General features: G+C 37.2%; 2 protein-coding genes across 4 annotated transcripts; both read left to right on the top strand.

Moving 5' to 3' along the window:
* The first annotated feature begins 1,847 nt into the window (after window positions 1-1,847).
* On the top strand, window positions 1,848-10,963 carry LOC135157181 (uncharacterized). The gene is made up of 2 exons (XM_064112041.1): window positions 1,848-1,937; window positions 5,036-10,963. Exon 2 carries the CDS (start codon window positions 5,992-5,994, stop codon window positions 7,189-7,191), a length of 1,200 nt encoding a protein of 399 aa, XP_063968111.1. The 5' UTR covers window positions 1,848-1,937; window positions 5,036-5,991; the 3' UTR covers window positions 7,192-10,963.
* A 618-nt stretch (window positions 10,964-11,581) lies between these two features.
* LOC129280269 (retinol dehydrogenase 8-like) lies at window positions 11,582-23,040 on the top strand. 3 transcript variants are annotated; one of them, XM_064112042.1, is made up of 4 exons: window positions 11,582-11,676; window positions 17,148-17,280; window positions 19,498-19,591; window positions 21,134-23,040. In XM_064112042.1, exons 1-4 carry the CDS (start codon window positions 11,644-11,646, stop codon window positions 21,468-21,470), a joined length of 597 nt encoding a protein of 198 aa, XP_063968112.1. In that variant the 5' UTR covers window positions 11,582-11,643; the 3' UTR covers window positions 21,471-23,040. The 3 variants fall into 3 exon arrangements, with proteins under 3 accessions (XP_063968112.1, XP_063968114.1, XP_063968113.1); XM_064112044.1 differs by having other exon boundaries at window positions 11,590-11,676; window positions 16,097-17,280; XM_064112043.1 differs by lacking the exon at window positions 11,582-11,676 and adding an exon at window positions 16,300-16,365.
* Window positions 23,041-26,949: the final 3,909 nt, after the last annotated feature.

Here is a 26,949-nt window from a genome sequence, read left to right as displayed (position 1 = left end):
TTTGCATACTTACCAGGATGTACTGTACCTATAATTGTTTATGATGGAAAGTGAAATTTTTTCAGTGTTTTACAATCTATGTTTTGTTTGATTTTTCTTTTATTTAACTGATTTTACTGGTGGGATAAGTTTAAATATGTTCCAAGTTTAAAGGAAACTACAGTATACTCTACGTGCACAATAATACACACATGTACTTCCGAATCCTTGTACTCCTATGTTGATTCTATCATACGATATTCAATATTTGCTCAAACTCATACTAGTACAGCATACATATAACATGCTGTGAAATTTTGGATAGGTACAGTATGCGAATTAAATATAGATGTTTTTACACTTCTCGATGAACGGTATTCCTTAATGATTTTATGCAGTTAATTGACACAAATAAGTTGATTTTATTGCTGTAACTGCATGAAGTTCAGCTTCAGATTGGTTTTTCGTAAAGATTACGTTTGGCTTATGGACGACTTGTGATCTTGTGGAGTCAACTCATTTCCTGAAAATATACATGTATTGTACACCACTTCAGTACTATTTTGTTTGTGTGCTGTTCTGCAGTATATTTATCTATCATTTCTTGTATTTTTAACAAGAATCTTTATCACATTTCTTATTGCCACAGCTCAGAAATAAATATTGTTCACATCAAACTCTTGAAACCATGGAATCAATTTTTTATGCCATTAACTGACTTGCTCATATTGACATTTATTATTAGCAAATAGAAAAAAAGGCAGAAGAGGAGAAAGATATTAAAAACATAAGGAGGTAGTGAGAAAGGCAGAATTGGAAAGAGAATTGGATTCTCCGAGCAAAGTGAGCGAATACAAATTCAGCACTTAACGAAGAGAACGAGATGGGTGAAAAGAACTGGCAGAAGTGAGAGAGAGAGAAATCAAGAGGAGAGGGGGCAGAAATAATTGCCAAGATTTATTGGATGACATGAGAGGGAGAGGGGGATAAAGAGAGAAGTTGGGCAGAAGCAATGTTGGATAAAACTAAAGAAAGAGAATGGGGACATTCAAGAGAAAAAGGGGCAAGAATAATTTCCAAGAGCCATTAGATGGCTATAGAGGGAAGAAGGATAAATGGAGAGGGTGCATGGGCAGAAAATTTGTGATAAAAATAAAGGAGGAGAATCAAGAGAAAAAGGGAAGAAAAAAATTACCAAGAACAGACAGATATAGCTAGTAGAGAGGGGGCAGAAGAGCTGTTAGATAGAAGCATGAAAGGGGAAGGCAGAAAAAACTAACAAGTGGCAAATAGAAGAGAGAGAAAAAATAATAATCAAAATTAAATGCCCGTTTCATGATGAATAATTCGGTGAAAGAAAGAAACGCTCTATTCAACTCGGCTAACGCCTCGTTGAATAGAGCATCTTTCTTTCACCTCATGCGAAATCTCGCACCATCGCACTCATGCCTATTCGCTATTTGTATACCATCTTGTGTGGAAAATGATACATTGTTTAATCCCAGAGGCCCGTATTCTGAAGTCAGGTTTAACTTAGACTCTGGTTTAAAGTTGTGGTTTAAGTATGGGAAGCCAAAAGTATCAAATTTTTTATTAAGTTGTACGTTTCTTATGTTTACTGTGCTCTTTCCTGATTCATCGATGGTGAAGACAATAATCTATATATACTTCCTAGACAATTATGAATGATTGCAGAGCCAAATGAGCTGAAATACCGTTAGTGATTTATGTAACAATTGGCTGTCCATACTTACACCACAACTTTAAACCTGAGTTTAAGTTAAACCCGACTTCAGAATACGGGCCAGAGTGTTTATAATTTCCAGTAAGCCTTCTTAAAGTTTTCGGCTTTTGTATTTACCACTCACAGACGGTGTATCCCTCGTTATCGCAATCGTCGTCACATTGGTTGGCATCATCATTTTCGTCCTAGCCATCATTTGGTTGTGGAAAAGAAGGTAATACCATCCTCATTTAGCAGTCGTATGGGACATTGAAAGAAACTTACGCTCAATTGAAAATCAAGCGTAAAGTCAAGCATAACGGGAAGATAGTTGACGTGCAATTGATAAATTTAAACCAAACCAACCGCTTTCTTTGAATTTACATTTGATGAAAGGACGTATACACTTGACTTGGAATGAACGTTATTTTATTGCAACACCATATTGAAATCCATCAGGAATTATCATCAGTAATTTAAAACAAAAAAGTCGAAGTCCGTTTTGGATATGTTCAAATGATTATCGACAATATGCAACGCAGAAGTAACGTTTAAACATCAAAGAATATTCAATCTCACACTTTTGAAATAGATCTCCTTTAATGACAATTTCCATTTTCGTCCAACAACATTTAATAGAAGCTAAATAGACAACAATAGACCAGGCGAACATTCACAAAGTCCAAGTCCAATTCAATATCAAGTTAGAAATTTGAATTTATAAAGATAAAACAAAAATATTCAATGACGTTTCGGCATCAAAAGAAGAGCCAGTCAATATTTTTATTATCCAAATAAGATATCTAGAAAAAAATCATAATAATGGTAATATTCATTTTAAAAATAAACTTATATTATGTCATGTTAATATCAGGGTCTAGGCTCTGCACTTTACCATTACGACGTACTCGTCTAAAGACTCGGGCCAATATGATTCTTTTGTGGACAATATATTTGATGTTCCCTCAAGGCCAGTCAATATTAAATAATTATTACATAATAACCATAATTATCCTCACTCAATTGCACTTCCATACACACTAAGATTTATCGGCAACAACAGTAACGCCGACTACTGTTGTAAGTACGACATCATCGGCCACGGTCAATGGTACAGTTTCCACCATGCCGTGTAAGTAATTTTATGTTCATTTAAGTCAAGGATGAAATATGTTTGAACCGTGGATTGAAAATCGTCCTAGTGAATTCGCGCAGTTATCATGTCCTAAAGTCCCATATTTTGTGGAGGAAAATATCAATTCACCGACCCTCGACTATTCACAAAGGGCATTTTATAACAGATTCTCTACGCTACAGAAAGCATCAGCGTGGCTGTTGTAAAAACTAATATTAACGTTTGGGACAGACCTTCCGATAGATGTGACCAGGGCCCCGTTGTACAAAGAGTTACGATTGATCCAATCAATTGCAACGATGGAAAGCCAGCAAAGTCAACATATGAAATGCATGTTTGTTAAAAAAATCTAGATATGAAATCCATATACATAAATTCATTGATTTCTTGACAATTTGGGGTGTTCTCTTTTTATTACAAATGACATTTTGCAAATTTCCTGTAGACAAAAATATGACACTGATGGATTTCCATAGAGTAATGTTTGATCGGATCAATCGTAACTCTTTGTACAACGGGGCTCAGGGCTCGAACCTCTGCATCAGGTCGTCCACAGGTCCACAGGTAGCTTTGATTACATGTGCACTCCATAACGCGATGCAACGCCCAGTTGTGGCGTGCAGCATCCTTAAAAGCCTCATCCGAGTCCTCATCTATTCATACCTAGCCAGGTGTAGTACCCATAATGCACCTTTCTTGTCAGTAGTCTTGTCATAAATATGGGCCCACTTGAACGATTCACCATTCAATGCATTCATATCGCAATAATTATGTTACCAAGCGAAACGGTGACCTTTCCTCTCACAAAATAGTTTAGATCATGATAATATTAATAGTAATAATACTAATAATATGCAAAATTTATATAGCGCTTAATACAAATGTTTCAAAGCAGTGCATACTACTATTACCCCGGCTTAAGCACAGCTACCCTGATCGGGTATTCAAGGAATTCTTTCCTACCGGGTAGCCATTTACTATGCCTGGGTGAAGTGTGGCAAATGTAGATAAACGCCTTGCCAAAGGACGCAAGAGCTGCGGAAGGATTTGAATCCAGGACCGTGTGGTTCAAAGTCCTAAGACTTATTCACAGAGCCACAACGGCTGTACAGAAATAAAATAAATAAAACATAAATAAAATGATACGCTAATTTATACTCAGTACTAATAAATTGTTATCTCAAAAGTATGTTAAAGGGGAATCCAACCCAAATAAAAACTTGTTTATATAAGAAAAAGAAAAATCAGACAAGTTGATAGGTGAAAGTTTGATCAATATTGGACAAACAACAAAAAAGTGATGAATTTTAAAAAGTTGTAAATATTGGTAATCATTATACCCATGGAGACTTCAAATTGGCCGCATATGGGATGTCATAGTGATGTAAGGTAAGGACTACTCTTCCATGTACTCCAATACATATTATGGCTAAAATGTCATTTTTCCCAAAAGTTTTATTTCAAATTATATTTTTCTTTAATGAGGAAATAAAACAATATACTACCTGGATTATATTTAGATTACTGCCCCAGGGGAATGGGTACTTAGGAGAAAACCACAGAACCCTGATAATAAAGTACATGGCCTATGGGAAAGTTGTCCTTGCCCCTTGTCATAATTTACTTACCCAGTTGCCAATTTGAAATCTACATACTATTAGTGATCTCAATTTTAAAGCAGCTATAACTTCCTTATTACTTGTCCGATTTCTTTCAAACCTTCGTCATTCTATTTAATTTATTTTTCTCCTTCTCAACACAACATTTTATGGCCAAGGCTGGATTCCCCTTTAAGACTAGAAATAACACACAGTAAATGCGAGACAATTAATGCGCACCGTTGGCCATTCACCCCGTTTAATTAATTCTCCTTGTCTTGCGCAATTATTTATGTCATACTGAACAAAAAAAACATGGGCGTGCATGACCTTTCGGAAAGTGTTTCATTTCCGAAAATAGGAAAACGACTTCTTTTAACACATCCACACCTATCTCTTTCACAACGTCATAGATGAGGAACGAGTCACTGGCCTAAATTCAAGCAGCAAAATTTTTTGTGGGTTGAGAGGTACTCACGCCCCCCCCCCCCCTCCCCCCACACACACTTGAATAGGGTTGAGTCAAGTGTTTACGCCCGTGACAAAATCGTGATTTAATGTATTAAAGTTGGTATGATACAAACATTTCGTTTTAATCAGTTCAAACCATTTGCAGTCAACCGCAACCCCGATTCGGTACTCATGGCGATCTACTATAGCCCGGGTGATGTTCTGGAAATTATGTGCGACACCGGCTTCAAAGTCAACTTCGAACCACCTGAAGCAACTGAAGCATTAACGGTGACTTACAGTTTCTTGCTCGAATGTATAGTCATTTTTGCTGTTTTGTTATATATATCCATCTATAATCATACGATTAAATCTGTGTAGAATATATCGTATTTCTACTTCTTGTGCAATCAGGATTGGCAAACTTGTGAATATGACGAAGTTATGGAATTTGTTTGAGTGAGACCTAATTATTTTGTGTGTACTCTGTGGGAACTATACTGCGCCATAGTCCCGTTTGTACAATACTGTGCTGGTCTTCTTTGATCGTCGCGATAAACTTCTTCAATCATAACACAGGATAAACTCGTTTGTATCCTATTTATTTTATGTGGATGGTATTTTACTCCGTATGTTTGTTGGAATCATCAACCTGGAATTTGTTTAATTCCTTGGAATAATCAATATTGCGTGATATTATACAGCCTTATGTTCCGGAAGGATTATGGCGCCTAGTGTTACCACAAACAAAATAATGCAAAGGCAACCCAGGTACAAACTCATTCACATACAAACTTTCTCAAGGAATAACAATTTCGAGCATTGGTTTTGCTATAAAGCTTATTTATGACTCAGGATTGCCCGGCAGTGATTCAGACATAGACAATTAAATTGTTGAAAATAACCTGGTAAAAGTTTACCCTAACTTGAATCGTACAATCTGCCGCCATTTTAGTTTGGTTCATAGTGAGCATGAAGAGGTAACACATGAAATCAACTATGCCACGAAATGGGACGTAAATTCTAGGAAAAGCATTGACTTTGGAAGTTGCTTGATATGTAAAAAGGAGGTGACAATCAGTAACAATGTAGTTTGTGAAAATTGCATGAATCTGCCAAATAAAATGCAATCACTGGAATCCGCAATCATTGACATTGCATCTAGATTGGACGACCAGCATTATCATGAATCAATAGATGTAAACTCGAAGTCAATCGATACTCCCGCCAAAGACGAGAATACAAACAAAAGGGATAAAGAACGTAACGATCGTGAATATGATGAAGACCTAGTCTTCAAAGTACCCCAAACTGTCAACGTTCCCCTACAAGATCAACTCAATGAGTATAAAATCAAACAAAAGAAACTTCACGCTCTGACGAAGAACAGTCGAATCGAAGCAGATGACAATGCTTCTCATAATACTAACATTGACACTGGAATAGACACCGTGATGAAGAATTACGAAACGTCTAACATTGAAAGCCCAATGACCATAAATGAACACCATGATAAGTCTACCCTAACAAAGACTCGAATGAAAGCAGACGTGCTAATCATCGGAGATTCAATGACAAAACAGATCAGACCATCTAAACTCTCACGAAGGAAAAAGGTAATCTGTAAAACTCTGAATGGAGCCAAAATAGAAAACGCCTGCAGTGATGCATGTAATCTTGCACATCAATGCGAAGACAGCGAAGTAATCGTACATCTCGGGACGAACAACTTGAAAAGTGACGAGTCTGATGAAATAATTGCAAAGACATTCTCACTTCTTGATCAAGTCCATCAAGTCCCTGGTGTAAAATCAATTGCTGTATCAACAATCATACATAGGTTAAATGAGACGAATCGTCAACATGCTAAAGTTGAGGAGGTGAATGACGCAATTAAACTTTCAGCCAATCAGCGTAGTTGGTCGGTAATCAACGACAGTAATATCGACCCTGTCCTCCATCTGAACGCAGATGGCGTACACCTAAATCGGCGGGGAATAATTGCATTCGCGAAAAACATCATTCGATTCCTGCGTAACTTGTCACAAAACTATGATGAGGCATTCCCACCTTTTAATCATAGCGAATTACCACGCTCAAAAGCTGATCCAGAATTCGCTCCCTATCCCAGAAGTTACTTTTCAATCGATCCTGAACGAGGAAATCAGATGAACCAGCCTCCCCCTTTACCGTGGAATGAGTATTATCCGAGGTCTCGACGCAAAGCAGCAAACAGAGAATTTCCGAGAGACTGGGTAGATTGTCTGTCCACGGCAAGGAAGCTCTTGAACCCCAGACACCAATAGATAACCAAACAAATGAATCCACTTCAATCTTAGATCAACAACCCACTCAGAAAATTAATTCCGTTGAAAATGATCCTGAGGACCATATGGATAATGAATCATTTCCACCCTACGAACCCGACGGTGGAATCTCTCTGAACAAATGTCAGACAGAAATGAGATCATGTCATATAAAGGAAAAGAAACATGGCTTAGAATAGCACAATTAAATATAAGAACTTTATTATCAAACATCGACAATCTACAACTTATGGTTGAAGATCTTAAATTAGACCTGTCTTTGCATTGAATTCAACTAGATTAAGCAGTGATATACATGATGAACAGCTACACATTAAAGACTTTTGTATTTATAGGAAAGATCGGAATAACAAAGGTGGAGGAGTGGCAGTATACGTCAATGAAAATAAGCTTAGCCACAAGACCCGATCTTATGAACAAGGATATTGAACTTATAGCTATAGAAGTAAAACAACAAACTTCATCGTCTATAATTGTTTTGGCATGGTATAGACCACCTGGATCAAGCATTGAATTGTTTAATGTTATTGAGAACGTTCTATCAAAAACTGATGAAGAACAAAAGGATGTCGTATTTTTAGGAGATTTCAATTGTGATATCAACGGAAACCCATTGTCTTGTTATACAAAACGATTACTTGATATTTGCCAGAATTATTCTCTTACTCAAGTGATAGACGAACCAACAAGGGTAACTCTTCATTCATCCACGCTCATTGATTTAATTTATACCTCTAACTGTATGAAAGTTGTCGAAAGTGGCGTCCTTCACATAGAAATGAGCGACCACTCCCTTGTTTATATTGAATGGGGTAAAATCCGGAAACCATCTTCAAAGCATGTGTATAGAACCTATAGAACTTATAAGAATTTCGATGAAAATCTTTTCTGATCTACAAGCCATCGATTGGCAAAGTGTATAAACATTTAGTGATGTTAATCATTCTCTTCTTCAATTCCAAACAATATTTTCTTCATTGTGTAATTTTCATGCCCCTATTAGGAAAAGCCGTATTAAGAAACACCGAAAACCTTGGATAAATACTGAAATTATTGATCTAATTCGTAAACGAGACAAATTGAAAGATAAAGCGACTCGAAAGCGTACGCGTGCAAATTGGAAAGCTTATAGAAAGAGTAAAAATTATGTCACTTACAAAATAAAGCAAAACAAACGCAAAAGATTCCAAAAGAAAATTAAAGATTCAAAAGGAAATGTGAAGTACACGTGGAAAAACCTTAACATATTGATACCACGTAAGAATAAAAATACAGAAATTCAATGCTTGATAGTTGATGAGAAAGAAATTCATGAGTCTAAAAAAAATTACAGACATTGAATGATTTTTTCGTAAAGGTAGGCCCTAGACTTGCCGATACAATCGACAGTACAGGGTCTGCAAATGAAAATAATAATGCAATGCAATTTCACCCGCACTCGTTAGTTCATATCTTTCAACTTGTCCCAGTAACTGTAAGTGAAATAAAGAAACAATTATTGAAAATGTCTAGTGGGAAAGCGATGGGATGTGGTATGATACCAATGAAACTTATAAAGATAGCGATACCATGTATAACTGAACCCTTGGCACATATTATAAATATGTCTATTACTACTGCATGTGTACCTACGGAGTGGAAAAGGCAAGAGTTAGTGCCTTACATAAAGGCGGTGCAAATGAACCTTCTAATTTCAGGCCAATTTCCATATTACCTATTTTATCTAAGCTACTAGAACATATAGTGTTTGATCAATTGTATGAATATTTGAACAGGAACAATTTGAATAATGACTACCAATCTGGCTTTCGGCCATTACATTCTACAGCAACGGCATTACTCAATACAACAGATGAATGGCTAAAAAGCTTTGATGAAGGCAAAATAGTATGCTCTGTCATGCTAGACTTAAAAAAAGCATTCGACACGGTTGATTTCGAATTGCTTATCCAGAAATTAAAGCAATATGGAATTGGGGATCACTCAATTGAATGGTTTACAAGTTAATTATATGGAAGATGCCAGAAAACGACAGTGCATGGTATATCATCTGATTTCTTACCCATTAAATCTGGAATCCCTCAAGGGTCCATTTTAGGGCCGCTTCTTTTCATTTTACATATTAATGATCTACCTTTAGTTCTTAGAAATTGCAATATAAGTATGTAATTATGCAGATGACACTATTTTATATTATGCAAGTAACAACTACTCTGATCTAGAAAACAAAATCAATGAAGATTTGCAAAATGTGAAACGATGGCTTGATCACAATAAGCTTAGTTTGAAAATAAAAAAACTGAATATATTGTCCTAGGAACTAGAAATCGACTGAAACTATTCAAAGATGAATTGCTAAATATTCACATTGATGGAACCCCCCTAACAAGAGTTACCCAGTGTAATAATAATTTTACACTGTAAACACTGTAAACACAGTGTAAACATTTAGGAGTAATTTTAGATGAAAATCTGTCATGGGGAAAACACATTCAAAATGTGCAAAAGAAATGTAGTAGCGGTTTGTTTATGCTAAAATCGATACGAAGTATGGTTGACAAGGATACAATGATTCTAGTCTATAACGCCCTGATTTCATCTCATTTGTCGTATTGTGATATAGTATGGGGAAATTGCGGCAAATGTTTAAAAGATAGGCTCCAAAAGATTCAAAATCGGGCAGCTCGCGTTCTCAATAATACCGCCTGGGATTCATCCGGAAACGATAATCTAAATGAACTAAATTGGGATACACTTGAAAAGAAAAGGAATGAAAGTGTTGCAATAATGATGTTTAACATACTCAATAACTTAGCCCCTTCATATCTAATCAATAGATTTTCCCTTAAAGAAAGATCACATAACACAAGAAGTGGAAATCTCAATTTGTAAATAATGTAAATAAAGTCTGAATCTGCAAAGCGCATGTTTATGTACAGAGGCGCCAGTATGTGGAACTCATTGCCCACGAATATTCAAGCGGCACAAACGGAACACAATTTCAAAACAGGTCTTAAGAGATTATATGTGTGATATGGATCACAATGACTATTTTTCTGTTTAATTGTGTTTATCAAACATCAACAGACAATTTTTATTTTCTGTCCCCAGAACATGTATTATTTTCCAACCATTTCATATGTTTTGCTTTTATATGGCATGAGTATTAACTATATCAGTTTTATAATTATTTTCAGTGCATTTTTAGTTATCATACATTTTCCAGACATTTTTGTATGTTTAGTTTTTATCATTGATAAATCATGTATTCATTTTCTTGTACTCGTTTGTCCATTATAGAAACATGTATTTACTTTGACATTTTACTTTACCATGTACATATTTACTATTACCATGTATGCACCGCTTTGTTCCAATTTACCGATAGATATTTCATGTTGTAAGTTATTGATGTTACGGTATATAACTTCTTCGTCTTTTTCTTACTATCATTATTATTCTTTTTCTTCTTCTTCTTTTCTTCCTCTGTTATCTTCTCTGTTGTCTTTTCTCTTTTTCGTCTCCCTCTCACTTTTCCCTTCTTCTTCTTCCTTTTTTTTTCTTCTTCTCCCCTCCTCTTCACGTTTCAATGATTGCCTTGTAATATTACATTGATGCTTCTGTTCCATCGTTATACACTGATTTTAAAATGTTTACTTTGTCAATTGTATGTTCCACACGGCCCCAATGGAAATCAGTCTGTGAACTTTTTGGGCTTTTTAACCGTGTATAAATAAAATAAATCTTATCTTATCTTACCGACTATTACCTGTATGGATGGTGGCCGTTGGAAGCCCTCTAACGTCTCATGTGAAATAGATAGCGGTAATCCTAATAGACTGGCAGGTAAACAATTAATACATAGCTGATAAATATATCCCCCTAAATTCAAGTGATTTTACATATTGAACTGTTGTTTACTATAATTTTCTATTTTTTTTCTTTCTCCGTTAAGCCCCCCCCCCCCCGACACACAATTTTGACTTCCGCTATATCATATATAGAGTATTCTTTCTTGAAAGTAGTCCTGAAAAGGACTGTAAACCAGGAAAGATTGATGAGTTGAGAACAGCTTGAGTAGTAGAGCTAGTGAGGAGGTGCTGGCTTGAGTCGGCGAGTAGAGAGACTCGACGTTTCGGGCAGGTTGACTGTCCGTCTTCAGGAGTGAGTGTTCGCTTGGCGTGCGGCGGTACTTATGGCGTTCGTGCGGACGTGGGGGAAAGCGCTGGGCCGGCGGTCACGGCGGGCTGACGTCGTAGGTGGCGCTCTGTGCGTGGGTCGGCGGTTTTGGCGGGAAACGAGTTGGCGTGGTATGCGGACGCGGTGAGTAGACGGCGGGGTGAGTTACGAATAAGGTCTAAGCTGGCTTGGTGCAGGATGCGTCTGGCTTTCGGTGTGTCAACGGATGACTTTAGTTGAAGTCCTGGCGGGATGATGTCGGAGTCGCGGCAGCGTTTGAGGAAGGTGAGGTGGTTGGTAAGCTTGGCTGATTTGACTGCGTCGCGTTGAAGTTGCCTGGCGGTGCGTTGAGTAGGCTCCCCGTAGAGCTGAGTCAGATGTTGTTTGAAGGTTTGCATGGTGGTATGTACAAGTATAGCTATACTGCTGGAACTGTCCCCACTGCGTGCAAAGTGAACTGTGTATCCCATAGCGTGGGGACTGGATCACGAGTACCAGTATACTATACTGTTGAAACTGTCCCCATCGCCGTGAAAATCAAGCTTGATTGCCCGTTGAGTGGGGACTGTATCACGAGTATATAATAGGGAGAGAACCCAAGTGTTTATATACAGTGTGTGTTTCATTTGTGTGTGTTATCATTTTGCTACAGAGCTAGCTGTGCGAGAGTTGGGGACTGTGTTCTGGAGAAAGGAAGTGATTTTCATGCGTTCTGGTAGGTGTGATTCTCATAAATCCCACTTTTGGATTTGGGGACTATATCACTTATGTCCATACTAACTAACCTCTAACTTGCATGTGTGAGTGACTAACACTGAGTGGAAACGAGTATGCGATACCAAGGGCAAGGCAACAGTCATTGGGCCGTATGCATAAAAAGTAGCAATTGCTTGTGCTAGCCTTTTACTTGAATCCGTATGCATAAAGATAAGCAATTGCTTGCAAGCAAATGCTTTTGCTAGCAAGCACAAGCAATTGCTTGATGTCCGCAAGCAATTGCTTAAAGATCAAGCAATTGCTTAAAACCGTATGCATAAAAGAAACCTTTTACTTGTCTTGATAAGCAATTGCTTGCGTTTTTTCAAGCACCTCTAGACCAGCTTGAGCTCTTGCTTACTCATGGCATTCTCGTTTAAGGATTAAATTTTCATACCGTTTCAAGCTCCATATTCCAGAGGTTATGTTGTGATTTCATATCTAATCAAATTCCTGTTATTTTAGACTTTTTACGGCAATTTTTGTCCATCGATCTACACAGAAACCCCCCTGATGCTCTGCGCTGTTTTCCCCCTATTTGCGTAATAAAAAATACTTCTGCCAGGTCGGGAACGAAGCGTCGTTGTCCTACTGTGCGATGTTCGCACAACCGTAACGATCCTTTGTCCAACTATAAGCAATTGCTTAGGCAGTGCAAGCAAAAGGTTTCAGCACAAGCAAAAGCTTGTGCATACGAATTTAAGCATTTGCTTGAACTTGCCCTTTTGCTTGACCAGCTCTTGCTTTTGCTTAAAGCATTTGCTTATAAGCAATTGCTTGTCTTTATGCATACGGCCCATTGGGTGATTTCAATAATTTCAAGTCCGTACAGTGTTGAAATCTGGTGTTGGTGTTGTGACAACACCGTACTTGAATCAGGCTGGTGTTGAGATTGACCATGTTTACCTTGGAAAATATGGTGTATTTCTGGCAGTTTGTGTTGAAGGCTGGTGTTGATTGTCATCTGCTGAACCCAACACTGCACTGCGGCTGCATGGTGTTGATGATCTACATGCAATTTCCCCATTCAGTAACACCGACCCCCAGGAATTGGGAGAATCGTGATTTAAAGTTCGGTGTTGGTGTATGATGAACTGTAGCTCACGAACAGCTAGGGGGCGAACATGACGAACCATCTCCGTAAAGTATCTTAAATTTAATTACACGTGGTGTTGGAGCTCAGTTCAGCAGCCCTTTCGCGCTCTCAACACCGTACACCGTACTTGAAATCACCCAATGACTTGCTACCTGGCATTCCTGCCTTATTTATATACGCTGGCTTGAATTGACCTGGTCGGTCCTGCCTGGCATAGTCTGGACCGAGTGTTTTCCAACTGCAGTCAAACATGTAGTTGCTACGTGAGGCATGCTCGGGGGGGGGGGCACTCAGTATATAATGCATAGTGGGTATGTGCCGCGGAGGGGACCCCCATTTTTACACTCAAATTTCCGTTCCAATTAGGCATAGCATTTTTGTCTTATTGAGAAAAAGAACAAAGAAAGCCGCTCCATAGCATTTTCTTCTTATCGAGAAAAAGGGAAGAAAGAAATCCGCTCCAATGTTTCGCATATTTTTCGTTATGCCGTTTCGGCTACAATAAGCTGAAATTTTGGTGAAAAGCGGCAGAGAGCGCTGTCCGACCATCGCCTCTGCGCGAGCGCACTTGGCGGCCGTGCCGCCGAGCTAGCTGCATCATGCACGCATGCCCGTTCCATAGGGATGCATACAAATTCACACGCTGGCGATCCGTTCCAAGGACCCCCGTTTTTACAAACATTTGTCGTTCCAAAGCCCGTTCCGAGGACCCTCCTTTTTACAATAAGCCCGCTCCAAGGCCCCCGTTTTTTTGTCTCGCCCGCGGCACACCCCTACCACTTTTTTGTCGAGTGCCCCCCTCCCCCCACCCGGGGGCATGCTTACACTTGACGCTGAAATATCATTTAAGAGTTATGGCACGAGCGAGACTAGGCCATGGCCATGCATATTGAGATAACAGTTGACTTTTATCTTAACCAGAAAGAGGCTCTCTTTAGTTACAGTAGGCAGTACGTAGCTACGTTACTCTGAGTGAGGCCAATTAGTTACGCGACCTCCTTTTTAGATTTTGTTAGTACTGAGAGACTGCAATTACACATGTGAGTTTTTGTGATGATTACTGACGTTGCAATTGGCATTGCATACCGAGTCATCAAACAATTGTAGACAGAAACAGAGATTGCAACTCGCAAGAAAATGTAATACATCTTAATTCTTATTACATATGCATATGTTTTTTTTTTGTATTAGTCTTGTTTGAGAAAAAGAGGATGTCAAAAAAGTTTGAATGCTACAAAGGCCTAATTAAATATCACACGTAATTGTCTTGATTCCTCTTAATTATGTGAAAAGACTTGTAACAGTAAGAATGAAAAGAAATGAATAGCTGTAATAATAGTTGTAATGTTTTTTTGACAGAATCATGAACAGGTTACAGATGATGATGGCACAGTGTTGAAAACTGTTTGATGGAGATGGCACATCATTGGATTTGTTTAAAATTAGATTAACAGAGAATCAATGTTACAACAACATTTAACCGATATTAGATAAACATTGAATCAACGTTTACGGCAACGTTGGACTAACATTGGACTAAAGTTGAATCAACTTTCCATCAACATTGGACCTAAGTTGAATCAACTTTCCATCAACATTGGACCAATATTAGACCAACGTTGGATCAACGTCACCTAACGTTGGACCAACATTGGACCAACGCTGCCATACCTGCCTCATCTGGACATAATGATTATGCACTCATGAATATTCATTACATCAGTAAATGACCGAAATGTTAGGTAATATTGCTATAATAATTAGAGTATTTATGTTTATTCAATATTTCCACCATGAAAAGTTTCAGAAAAGTATGTGGCTCCATTACCATATCATTTATAATCAAAACATATTATTCTAAGTGAAATTTTTAAGGTTAAGTGTGGAAAATGATATTAACTGTATTCTGCCAAGTATAGCAAAGTTGCTCTATATATAGGAGTCAATGACAGAATTCATTGGATAGGTGTAGGATGATAGGAATAGGATTAGGATGTAGGATTTTAGGATAGAATAAGACATGATAAAGATTAGAGTATAGAGTTGTAATGGTGGACTTCACCTTGAAACCAAATAACATTTTGTTAATTACTGCCATACGTTGGAATAACGTTTGAGCAATGTTGGAGCAACGTTGTGACAACGCTGTAACAATGTTGGAGCAATGTTGCCGGACAACGTTGGAGCATTGTTGCTGGGACAGCGTTCAACCAATGTTGTAAACATAGTTGGACTGACGATGTATGCACGTGCACATCCATCGCTGCTTCAACGTTGCCCAGCAACGCTGTTATTGATGACTCTGCCGACATGATACCAACATTGGAGCATTGATGGTGGACAACGTTGAACTGACGTTGGAAATGTTGTTGGTCTGACGATGTATGGTCGTGCACTTCTATCGATGATGCAACGTTGCTTACCAACGTTGTAGCAATGTTGTATTTTACTATTTAGCCAACATTGGATCAACGTTGCCAGACAACGTTGGAACATTGTTGCTGGACAACGTTGAACTGACGTTGGAAATGTTGTTGGTCTGACGATGTATGCGCGTGCACTTCTATCGATGATGCAACGTTTGCCTGCCAACGTTGAGGCAACGTTGGGAAAAAATTCCCAACGTTGATCCAACGTTTGTCCAACGCTGTATTGTTACCTGGGAAATGATCGCAAATGGTCGCAAGAGCGATTGTGAAAGCCCTTTAAAAGACATGGCATATTAATTTTAAAAATCAGAAGTTTGGGTATTAATTCTTGTTGTTGTTCAAAGTTCGACCTCAGTACTATACTTATTATGGTTTTATGAGAATGTCTTGAAAAATCAATCTACCAACCCTTTTCTTTGTAAAGAAAATGTCTCGTCAAATCGTTCTCATGACTGGCTGCTCAGCGGGTATTGGTCTTGCCACAGCTATACGTCTCTCATTGGACCCCGATCAGCGATACATCGTCATCGCTACCATTATCGCGATGTCGGAGAAAAACGATTTGGTAACTGCTGTAGGGGACGCTCTAAACAAAACAATTTTTTATTGAGGAATTAGACGTGACGAGGGATACTGACATCACAACTGTAGTTGAGAGAACCCTCACAGAATACGGGAGAATAGATATCCTTCGTAAGTCATTTGTTTTTCGTTTTGTAATTCATATAAAAAAATACATGTATACAGGCCCAAAGAAAAGAAAGATTGCTGCCGTGCTGGAAAAAAGCACTTTAAAGATGTTTTTGACATGGTATGACCACAGTTAACGACACTGACTATACCAAGTGTCTTAGGACTAATTCTTAACGGCGTAACATGGGATTAGTAGGTCTATATTTCTTTTAAATGGAGATTTCAAAGGGCTTTTTCATGACTATGGATTCACACTAGTGAATATTTACAATTCGATTGCTTCATAAGAAATATATATGAAAGAAATAACTAACGGTAAAGAAATCAAGATAAATTTTACACACCCGTCCTGGAGAGAACTCAGAGTCTTCTACAATGTGACCGCTGTGTGGAACATAACATGAAATCCTCTTCAAAGTGATAGAATACTGAAATTGAACCCATTGAATATCGACGTGTACACAAAGCCAACTATGTGAATACACTATGAACAGTCGTATTGTGCAGATATCCAAAGTGTGAGGTCATCATTGCGTGTTATTCTGAGCCCCTCCACAGTGTGAAACCCTTCCTTCCATCGGGAAAGTTATTTTCTACCAAAATGAAGGCTTCCTTTCGCAACGTAAGTGGGACCTTAGACATTGAAAAGACTGTAAAATATGCATATGTGATGTAATACTATTTTTCATCAAATCTCCCTTGCTATTCTTCTCTTAAACCTTAAACATGTTAAATTCAATATCGCCGGTATTTGCTCCGTCAATATTCCTGAGCTGGTGCAGAGGGACATGATGGAGAAGATGTTCAAGGTGAATGTGTTTGGTGCGATTAGACTCACTCAGGCAGTCTTACCTCAGATGAAACGAAGAAAGGCGGGAAAGGTCATCGTCATCTCAAGTATAGTAGGAAGAACAGGTAGATATTCTCACAGTACCCGGGGGGTGGGGCACTTCCATTCACGAGTGGATACCATGTGGTCTCAAAAAGCACCCTAAACACGTATTTGTCCTAGCGAAATAGATACCCTTTTTTCATTATTTTTGTGTTTTTGACACCCTTATCACGTTACGTACGTAACGTGCCCTATCGTGAAAAAGACATCCTTTTTACGTGTTTTTTTGGTCGCGCATGGTATCCACTCGTCAATGTAAGTGGCCCCCCGGGTCACAGTACTGCTGAATAGCACTACGTTATCTCTATTAGGATTGGGCTAATTCGAAGGTGTTGAGGAGTTCTGATCTCATCCATTGTCGAATTCGACACAGACATTCCTAATGACATAAACAAGTCTGTATAAAAGACTAAAATAATGATTTTCTGATCATAACGTGAATATCCGTGAAAAAAACAACACTATTTGCAAAATATTATTGAATACAAAATATAACTTGAGATGTTCAGATTCTATTTTTGAGATGTCATTTTGATTTTCTTATTTATATATTTTCAACAAGTAAAAGTGAAAATAATTTTTTTTTCCAAGGATTTGTAAAATTTTTTCCCCATCTTTTGTTTTCCAGTGTTTTTTAAATGAAAGTTGTTAAAAGTCACTAACTAACCTTACATGAGGTCCCGGAAAGTTGTCGCAAAGCTATAATACGGTATCAAAGGTTCAACAAAGTTGTAGATGTGATGTGTTCTGACAAAATATCAATATGGCTGGCTCCTGAGCCCTGGTTATTGGCGAAGCCACCACGAACTTAGGTCTTTTCTTACATATGTCGTAGCCCACTGGGCAATTTGTTACCGATTACCAATTTTACCGGTTATTACCGGTAATATCACCCGGAAATTTGAGTAACACCAAATATTACCGTTATTACCATGTTATTACCGAAATTATAATTCCTGTTGATACCTGTTACTGATATCACCCTGATGAAACCTACATTTACCTAGTTACAACAGGGTGATGAGGGGTAATAAGGGTAATGTTGAATGACTTTGATTGGTTATAACATTGCAAACTTTAGTAATAAGAGCAATCTTACAGCAATCCCAGCGAAATATTCAAAGTCCAAAAAATTACTGTTATCACCCTGATGAAACCAACATTTTACCCAGTTACAAACAGGTTGATAAGGGGTAATGGGTAATGTTGAAACGCTTCCATTCCCAGACAGCAAAGTATCTGGATCACATACGGTTCTTATCTGGGATATCTGGGTCCCATATGGGCCCACATGGAACCCAGATGAAAACATATACTTGAACCCACATGGTGCCCAGATAGGACTCAGATGGAAACGAGACCTCCAACCCATGCGGAACCCATTAATATTGGGTAAATGGAGTAATATCAGGAAAATGCTGGGAATATTAGTTACTCATGAATATTCATTACTACAATAAATGGCCAAAATTTTAGCTAATATAGCTGTAATAATTAATGTGTTTATGTTTATGCAATTATTCCACCCAGAAAATTTTCAGAAAAATGTGTAGTTTATATATCATATTAGTCATAAACATGACATTAATTTTAGAAAAATGTTTTAGGGTTGAATAATTTTTAACCATAATTTGTCAAGTGTTGTAAACTCGCTCAATATATAGAAGTAAATGACAGGGTTTGGTGGATAGGTGTAGGATAGGATTAGGATTAGGATGTAGGATTTTAGGATAGGATAAGATGAAATGGCTTAGAGTATGGAGTTGTAAAAATGTGCTTCAATGACCCTAATGACACTAATTGTTTTTTTAATGAGCCGACATTAATTGGGTAATATTGGGTAAACAGAGTAATATGAGGTGGTGATATCATTAAAATGCTGGAAATATCGGTTACATCATACTGGGTAATATTGGGTAAATGGAGTAATATCGGGTCCGGGTAATAACGGGGAAAGATTGGTCTACTATTTCCCCGTTACTACCCACTGGTGTTACCGTGGTAATTACTACGTTATTACCTGTTACAACCCGGGTAATATCGGGTAAAATGCCCAGTGGGAGGATTCACTGGTTATCTTTAAGAAAGATATATCCGTACCGGGTCTATATTATTTTAGCCTATATTTCTCAATGCGTTCTCTATAGTCTTACAAATGAAACTTCCTTTAAAAACTCGATTAATTTTCTTGAAGGAGAATCTTGATTGAAATTTGCACTTCTCTCTTTCGTTTTCAATAGCATGGCCCTATTTTGAAGTATACAGCTCGAACAAATTCGCATTGGAAGGATACTTTGAGGCCCTTGCTGCTGGTCTACGTGCATTTAATATCAGGTGAGGCAGGCCTACTTCGAACAATCAGGTGGCCCGGAAATCGCGTAACCCGACTTTTTACATGTTTTATGAAAAAAAAACACCATGGTATAAACCAGTTCGTATTTCTTTTCTTCGCATGATCAAAAGATTCTACGCATGATCAGAGGAAGGTCATTTGTACTAAAGTGACATGGTGGTTTAAAATGTAATGAGGTAAGCACCAACTTTGATGTCTTGATTATTCATATATTCTTTTAAATTGTGGTTTTCATTTACATCCACAAAAAACAACAGTGCGTCCACGAACGACTGGTATTTCACAGTTTGCCAAGTACATAGTGCAACATGCTATGCATTCAAAGTAGGAATGCAACAAACACCTTCATAAAGTGTTCATTGGTGTGCTATTCTAGTCACCTGGTCTATTCAATTTCTTCATCCTGCTATGCATGGCAAGCTTACGTAATATCTTGCTTTGAAATCTGCCTATCATAATGAAAGAAATGAAAGGTCATTTGACCAAAATTGTCCATGAAGTAACTACGAACTAGTCTATTTTGAGAAAGGTAGCGAGCGACAGCTTTGTTCATATATGAGTCCTTGTGGTTAATTGTGGGTACTTTCCGGGAATCTGATGAAATCGATAAATTCAAATCACGATATTTCTTCGTTTTCTTTGTTGTATAGTTGGGCAAGGCAATTGCATGAAAGATTAGCATGATCGGCGTCAGTCTAACTTGATCTGTTACTGCCCTGATCGTTCACTCGAATATTTTGAACACTCCTGAAATATTCGCGTAGTTTCGTAGACGTAGGGAGCCAAAATGGCGTCATTCCACTCAGTGATCAAGGACTTACCAAAGGAATATTTTACAGAGTTTCGTACGCCTGCGAAACACCGTGATCACGCAGGCTTGCATGATTGGGTATTATGAAAATGGAAGCATATTGACTATTAAGAGTTCGAAGGGGATCTCAAACTTTGACATCATTTCTTCCGGCTTTCTTATGTCGTCCAATGTTGCCAACCATGGTTAAGAAATGTCGGTTTACGCGACACGAAGAGATCCTCTGATGGAGGATTGCAATCTTGGGAAAGGGTGGATTATTACAGTGTTTTTTTAGAGAGAATTGTCATTCCATCGGCATTCGACATCAAGGAGAGCAAAACGAATCACCGTAACTCCGGAATATCAATAGCATTATCTAGTCGATGGAGAACACAAAACCACGCATAATATAAAATTCATTTAATTCACTCTAACAATTAGGGAAAGACTCGTAGCCATATAGGAGGTGATTCACGGTAAAGGGGGACATGGGAGAGGGGTGAGGACATTGGGGAGGGTGGGCGACAGGGGGTAAGGGATTATGGAACTTTGAAAGTTTCTACAGACACTTGGGATAATGAGAAAAGTTCTTCTGTCACACCCCGATCCCTCCCCTCCAGATTTGACAAATACATCAAGATATCGCCGCACGTCCTCCTGCCTGCAACATTCAGGTACAGCTAAACAAACTGTTTGTAGCATTTCCCCTCCTCGTTTTTCTTTATCCTAGAGTTTGTCTCGTCGAGCCTGGAGGAGTCAAAACTCATCTACTGAGAGAACCAGTAAAAAGCGTCGAACATCTACTCCAAGATGGCTCCATTGAAGAAAACGATCGTCGTCAGCTCGTAAGATTGATGGGTATAATCGTCGCAGATAAGGGCCCCACCGGGGGCCCCACCAGAGTCACGTCTGATGCTGTCGCCGAGGCCATAATGACAAGGTGTATTGACCTAGAGAAATCGGTGTTGAGGCATTTCCTTGCAGAGGAATTTTACGAGAACGTACAAGCAGGGCTGGCAGATATGACTGGAGAGAAAGCTGTCGCAAGTTCGCAGAGAATGCTCTGATTTCTACACATCTACACTGTTAAAAAAATTTAACAGAAGTTCCTGAAACAGAGTTTAGAACACACCTGTAATTTTAATTATTGTACTCTGTGATCTTACATTCACTGTTTAATATTACAGAATATTGGTATTTGTTGTATGGAACCTTACAAATTTTATGTAATGAATTCTTGGGTCTTTTTTAAACAGACCCGAATTGCAGAAAATGTTATATCATAACATTGATAAAGAATAAATCTGTTATTTTCTTTTTTTCTTCTGTGCATTAAATACTTCATTATCCAGCATATATTATTACCCTGTAAAAAGAAGATTTTTACAGGGTAATAATATATGCTGGATAATGAATAATACCTTTTTGGATGGGTGGGCCGAGAAATTTCCCTATAAATTATTAACATTTATCCCTGTATGACATATTCAAATTATTCATTTTTGCTACATTATACGCTGACAAATTCTGGTCTAATTCAATGTAATTGTGGTTCCTTGACTATAGGAATTTAGTGCTCCTACTTTTTAACTTTCATTGCTTTTGCAATTTTTATGTTTGTACATCATATTTTGATTTGAATTACTTGCATATATTTTTACCCTTTTTACTTCCTTCTTTATCTTCTTTTGAGGAAATATTCTAATGGAAATGATGACGAGTGAGTGTCAATTAATCCATGAACATCTCAGGACTGAGCTTGCTATGTTTGCTCAAAATAAATTTCATATGCACCTTAACTGTAGAACAGGGATTCTCAAATGGTGGCGCGCGCGCCATTTGTGGCGCACCGAGCCTTGCGGAGTGGCGCTCGGGAGCCGGTATAAAATAAAGTAAAAATAAGGGAAAATTGGGGAGAAAAAATGTATTTATTAGTAACCTGGAAATAAGGATTAGGTGATCATTTTAATACAAAGAGAAAACAAAAACTCTTTACTTGACACTTAATTGCTAATTGATTTCCTCAGATTTTGTCCAATTTAACACTCGATAACCCCTGTTATGGAGGATCGATGGTGTTCTCCTTTTTTATTTATTCTATGCTGTACAAAGTTTATGTCCCACACAAGTGATCTGAAAACTCCGTTTGTAGGATTTCTATTTCAACGGCGACAAATTTTGCATTTCCAGAGCATACGTTTTGGTTAAGAGTTAAACATCAAATAGTATGATATTCAAAGAACATCCTGATCATAAAAGATTATGAATATGGGACATAACAAGCTTTGATTCCGGAGCCGATTAAAATCCGAAGTTGTAAAAGTGAAATACATTATGCTCAGATGTATTGCCTGCCGTGATTGCCTGCATGCACTCTTGCTTAATACGAATTGAATGAATGATACTGCACGTGAGTTGTAGAGAAAGAGGGGCAGTTTGGGGCGTTAGTGCAATGAAACGCCTAAATTTCAGCCCTTGCAAAATCTGGGAACGTAACTTATTCAGCCACTGGCGTACAGATGGGGGTGGGGATTGGGGGCCCCCAAGTGGTTCACGGCCAAGACAAAAAAAAAAAAAAAGGAAAGAAAAAAGGAAAGGGAAAGAGTGGAATATTATTTTCTTAATATTATGTCAAAATATAGGTTTTTGTATTGAAAAGTTCAATATTTTTGCTTCAGCTGCCATATCTAGCCCCCCTCATTTTTTTTTACTCATTACGCCACTTGCTTAAGCCAATAGATCTGGTGCAGAACAGTCTGAACTAGTGGTATCATTGGTATGTTGTGAAAAAGTCACTGGTCATTTTTATTTTAATATTAATATTGTGTAATATAGTTTGTTGGCATTTGTATTTCTTCTGTTGATATTAATTAGAGCCCCTCTGGGCAATTTAAAAGGCATTATATTAAAAAACTTATGGGGGCTCTGCCCCCTCGACCCCACCAGGGGCCTTTGGACCCCTCTGCTGATACATTGCTGGTTTGCGTAATGGATAGTGGAGCATTACAGATTCTCAACAAGAAATGTGGCGCTTCAAAAAAAGTAATTGAGAATGGCTGCTGTAGAAGCTTTAATAGAAATTATTCTGAAATAGAGACGTTACTATATTCATTACATCATCAATTCGATGTAATTGCTTTTTCTGAAGCTTCGATAAAAGAGAACACTGCACCAGAATATACTTTTAAAGATTATAGATATGTCAAATTATTCCGTCATAAAAGACATGGTGGTGGTGTTGGTTTTGTTATAAAGAATAGCATTGATTTTTGTAAACAGATGCGATCTTAATATTTTTTGTGATACATGTCAAGTTGCTTTATTGAAATTCCTAACCTGGGTAGAAACCTCATATAGTTTATAGACCCCCTGAAAAACCAATCATTTGATTTATTAATGCTATTACCAATATTGTTAAAAAGGTTAACTGTGAGAAGAAATATTGTATATTTTTGGGTGATTACATTATTGATATAAAAAAGATGGATCAATTGAATTATGTTAACGAATTTCTTGAAATGATGTCATTTTTCCCCACTAATTAGTCTCAAACTTCGTGAACTTTAATCAATAATATGTTTGTTAATAACTCATGTAACCTTTATTATGGTTCTTTTATCTGTTATGTTTCTGATCATTATCCAATATTTCCTATTTTTATTATTCGTTGCCAACGAAGTCAAGTAAAAGATATATAAACGGCAAACTCCCTCATTTCTAGAAATATAGGTGTTTTAACATGAATTGTCCCACAAAATATTTTCTTAATGCTTTATAACATTTTAAAAGTGTTATAAAGCATTAAAAGCATTAAGAGAATTTCATAATTGCGATATGATAATATTAAATTGATATGGAATTATTGTTTGGGGGTCTTCAGATGAATATTGATTAGATAGAACTTTAGTTTTACAAAAGAGAGTAATCAGAATGATATCTTATTTGGTTTCAGAGCTCACTCTGCTCCATTCTATCTTAAGTTTAAAATATTGCCTGTGTATGAATTATATAGTTATAATCTTGGTATATTTAGGTATTTATACTACAAGAAATTGATTCCAATATTTTTTTATTCTTTATTTTGTAAAAATTATGATATTCAGTATTATAATACTGGAGTAAAATCTGGTTAGCTTTTCATTTGGGACATTATCCTTATCCCGAAAGTCAATTATTCGTAATGGACCTGTATTCTGGAACAGTCTCCCTGAAGATGTAAAAAGTTCACTATCCCTTAATGTATTTAAATATAAAATCAAATCATTTCTTCTACAAAAAACTTCAATTCCGTAGACTAAGTTACCTCGATTACATTTTTCCCTAGTCTCTCTCTGCAAAACTCAAACATTGATTGACAAAATTGGGATTATGTATTAAGTTTTTAACTTTTTAAATGATCCCCCACATTTACATATACTGTTTCTCTTCTTGTCTGATCTAAGTATTGTTCAGATTTTGGTTTATTGTTTCGTGTAGTGTATGTTTTCTTTATGCATTGGAATATTCATATGTATATATTGTACTGTATTCTGTAATACCATCTTTACACTGTTTGTATTGTTTTTTTTTAATGAAGTGTGGAAATAAATGAATGAATCAATGAATCAATAAATTTAACATATCACGCAGTTTTCTATACTGTCTGTGCTTCTCCCGCACAAGGTCGAGGGTCTTTGCATCCATCCATGATGTCTTTCGTTGACGCCTCTTTGAGTCAGTCTTTGGGGGTATTTATCGACAGCATCATGTAACTTCTGCTTGAAAAAAAAGAGCCAAGATTCATCAACAGACCTGTCTGCAAACTCAGCTTCCCAATGGAAAACATGTAGCTTATCACTGATCATTGCAAAGTCCGTCTAATTGTTAAAAAGGGTACTCGCTGTCTCTGACCTGAGAGATAAAACCCACAATCTTCAGGTTGTGGAAAACTTCATCATCTAGCAGAATTTCAGCCAAAGATAAACTATCAACAAATTTCGGGCTCTCATTAGGCTGATAAGATAATAACATTATTGAATTCTTCATAACTAAATTGCCCCATTTTCAGAATGGAATACCGACAAGTGTCATCTCGCGCTAAGAAAGTGGGATATGAAAATAGAATTATTTAAACAGAATGGCCCAGTCCAGGTCAAAATAATGATAAGAAATATCATCCCAGGCTTCGCGCTCGCATCATTTGCGATCCTTATCCACATTACAATTTTCCTACAAGGTGCTTGGTATAGTGCTCCCTTTTCAGATGAGTATACCAGTTATTTTCAGCTCACGTTTTGCGTTCTCGTTATCTATATTCAGGATGAAAAAAAAAAATATTTAGAATGTCCAGATTGTAGGTCTAAATCAACAAACGTAGAGGACAGCACCACACTTGGGGCAGTAACACACGTGTGTTGCTGCCCTCTATGTTTGTTGGTCTAAATTCTATGGTCTAAATCTAATTCATATATATTATATTTATTATTATATATATATATATATATATATATTATATTATATTATATTTATTTATTTGTTTCTGCATGTCATGACAATGTACATTGTGTGACCATCACAAAATTGATTACATTAAGTTTTACATAATACTAATGTATAATTATGATGATTAACATAACATTAACATAACTGATTATAACAAGGCTGCAGACATGCCGTGGTATGACAAAATAAGCAGATGCTTGAGCTGTTGTCAGACCTCTGGATATATGAAATACATACATGAATATAAAAAAACAATACTGAAAAGTAAAAACTAATGATTACACAAAGAAGGGGAAAATATAAACAAATTACTATGTTCCACAACTATTTACAAATATTTACAAGGAGTGTGTGAGGCGTAATAATAATTGAAATTATATCAATCTTTAAGTTTAAAATGTACAGCACAATAAAATGTGTCTACATCTTAGAGACAAATATGCGTTTTACCGCACTTTTGAAGGAATGCACTGATAATATATTCCTAGTAATAGTAGGTATCGAATTCCAAACATCAGGTCCATAATGTCTGATAGATTTGTGAGCCAACAGTGTGCGAGGGTTATACAAATGCATATTAGATGTTTGTCTTGTGTGGTAGGTATGGATAGCATTATTTTGTTGAAACATATTGGAAAAGCAGGTAGGTAACATTTTGGCATTAAACCGATACATGTACACAAAAAGGGAAGTTTGAAGAAAATGGACATCATCAACAGTAAGACATTGCAGCTTTATAAAGAGAGGGCGTGTATGATCACGGTAACCAACTCCAGCACAAATGCGAATTGCTTTCTTTTGCAACAAAAGAATTGGGTTTGTGACACTCGTTGATGTTACCCATAGAATATTGCAATGTGACACATAAGGTAGAATGAGAGTATTGTACAACGTGTAAGTATTTTATAAGGTACAAGGTACTTAACTTTATACAGTATACCTATATTTCGAGAAATTGGTTTACTGATGTGTTTCATGTGATCATTCCAGTTAAGTTGATCATTGATATAGACCCCAAGGAACCTCGTTGATGTCTGTCTGTCTTTCAATTAAGCAAAGCATTGT

Source organism: Lytechinus pictus, chromosome 17, assembly GCF_037042905.1.
Source record: "Lytechinus pictus isolate F3 Inbred chromosome 17, Lp3.0, whole genome shotgun sequence".
NCBI lineage: Eukaryota > Metazoa > Echinodermata > Echinoidea > Temnopleuroida > Toxopneustidae > Lytechinus > Lytechinus pictus.
Note: the sequence above shows the minus strand (reverse complement) of the source record. Positions and strands in the feature narration are given on the sequence as shown.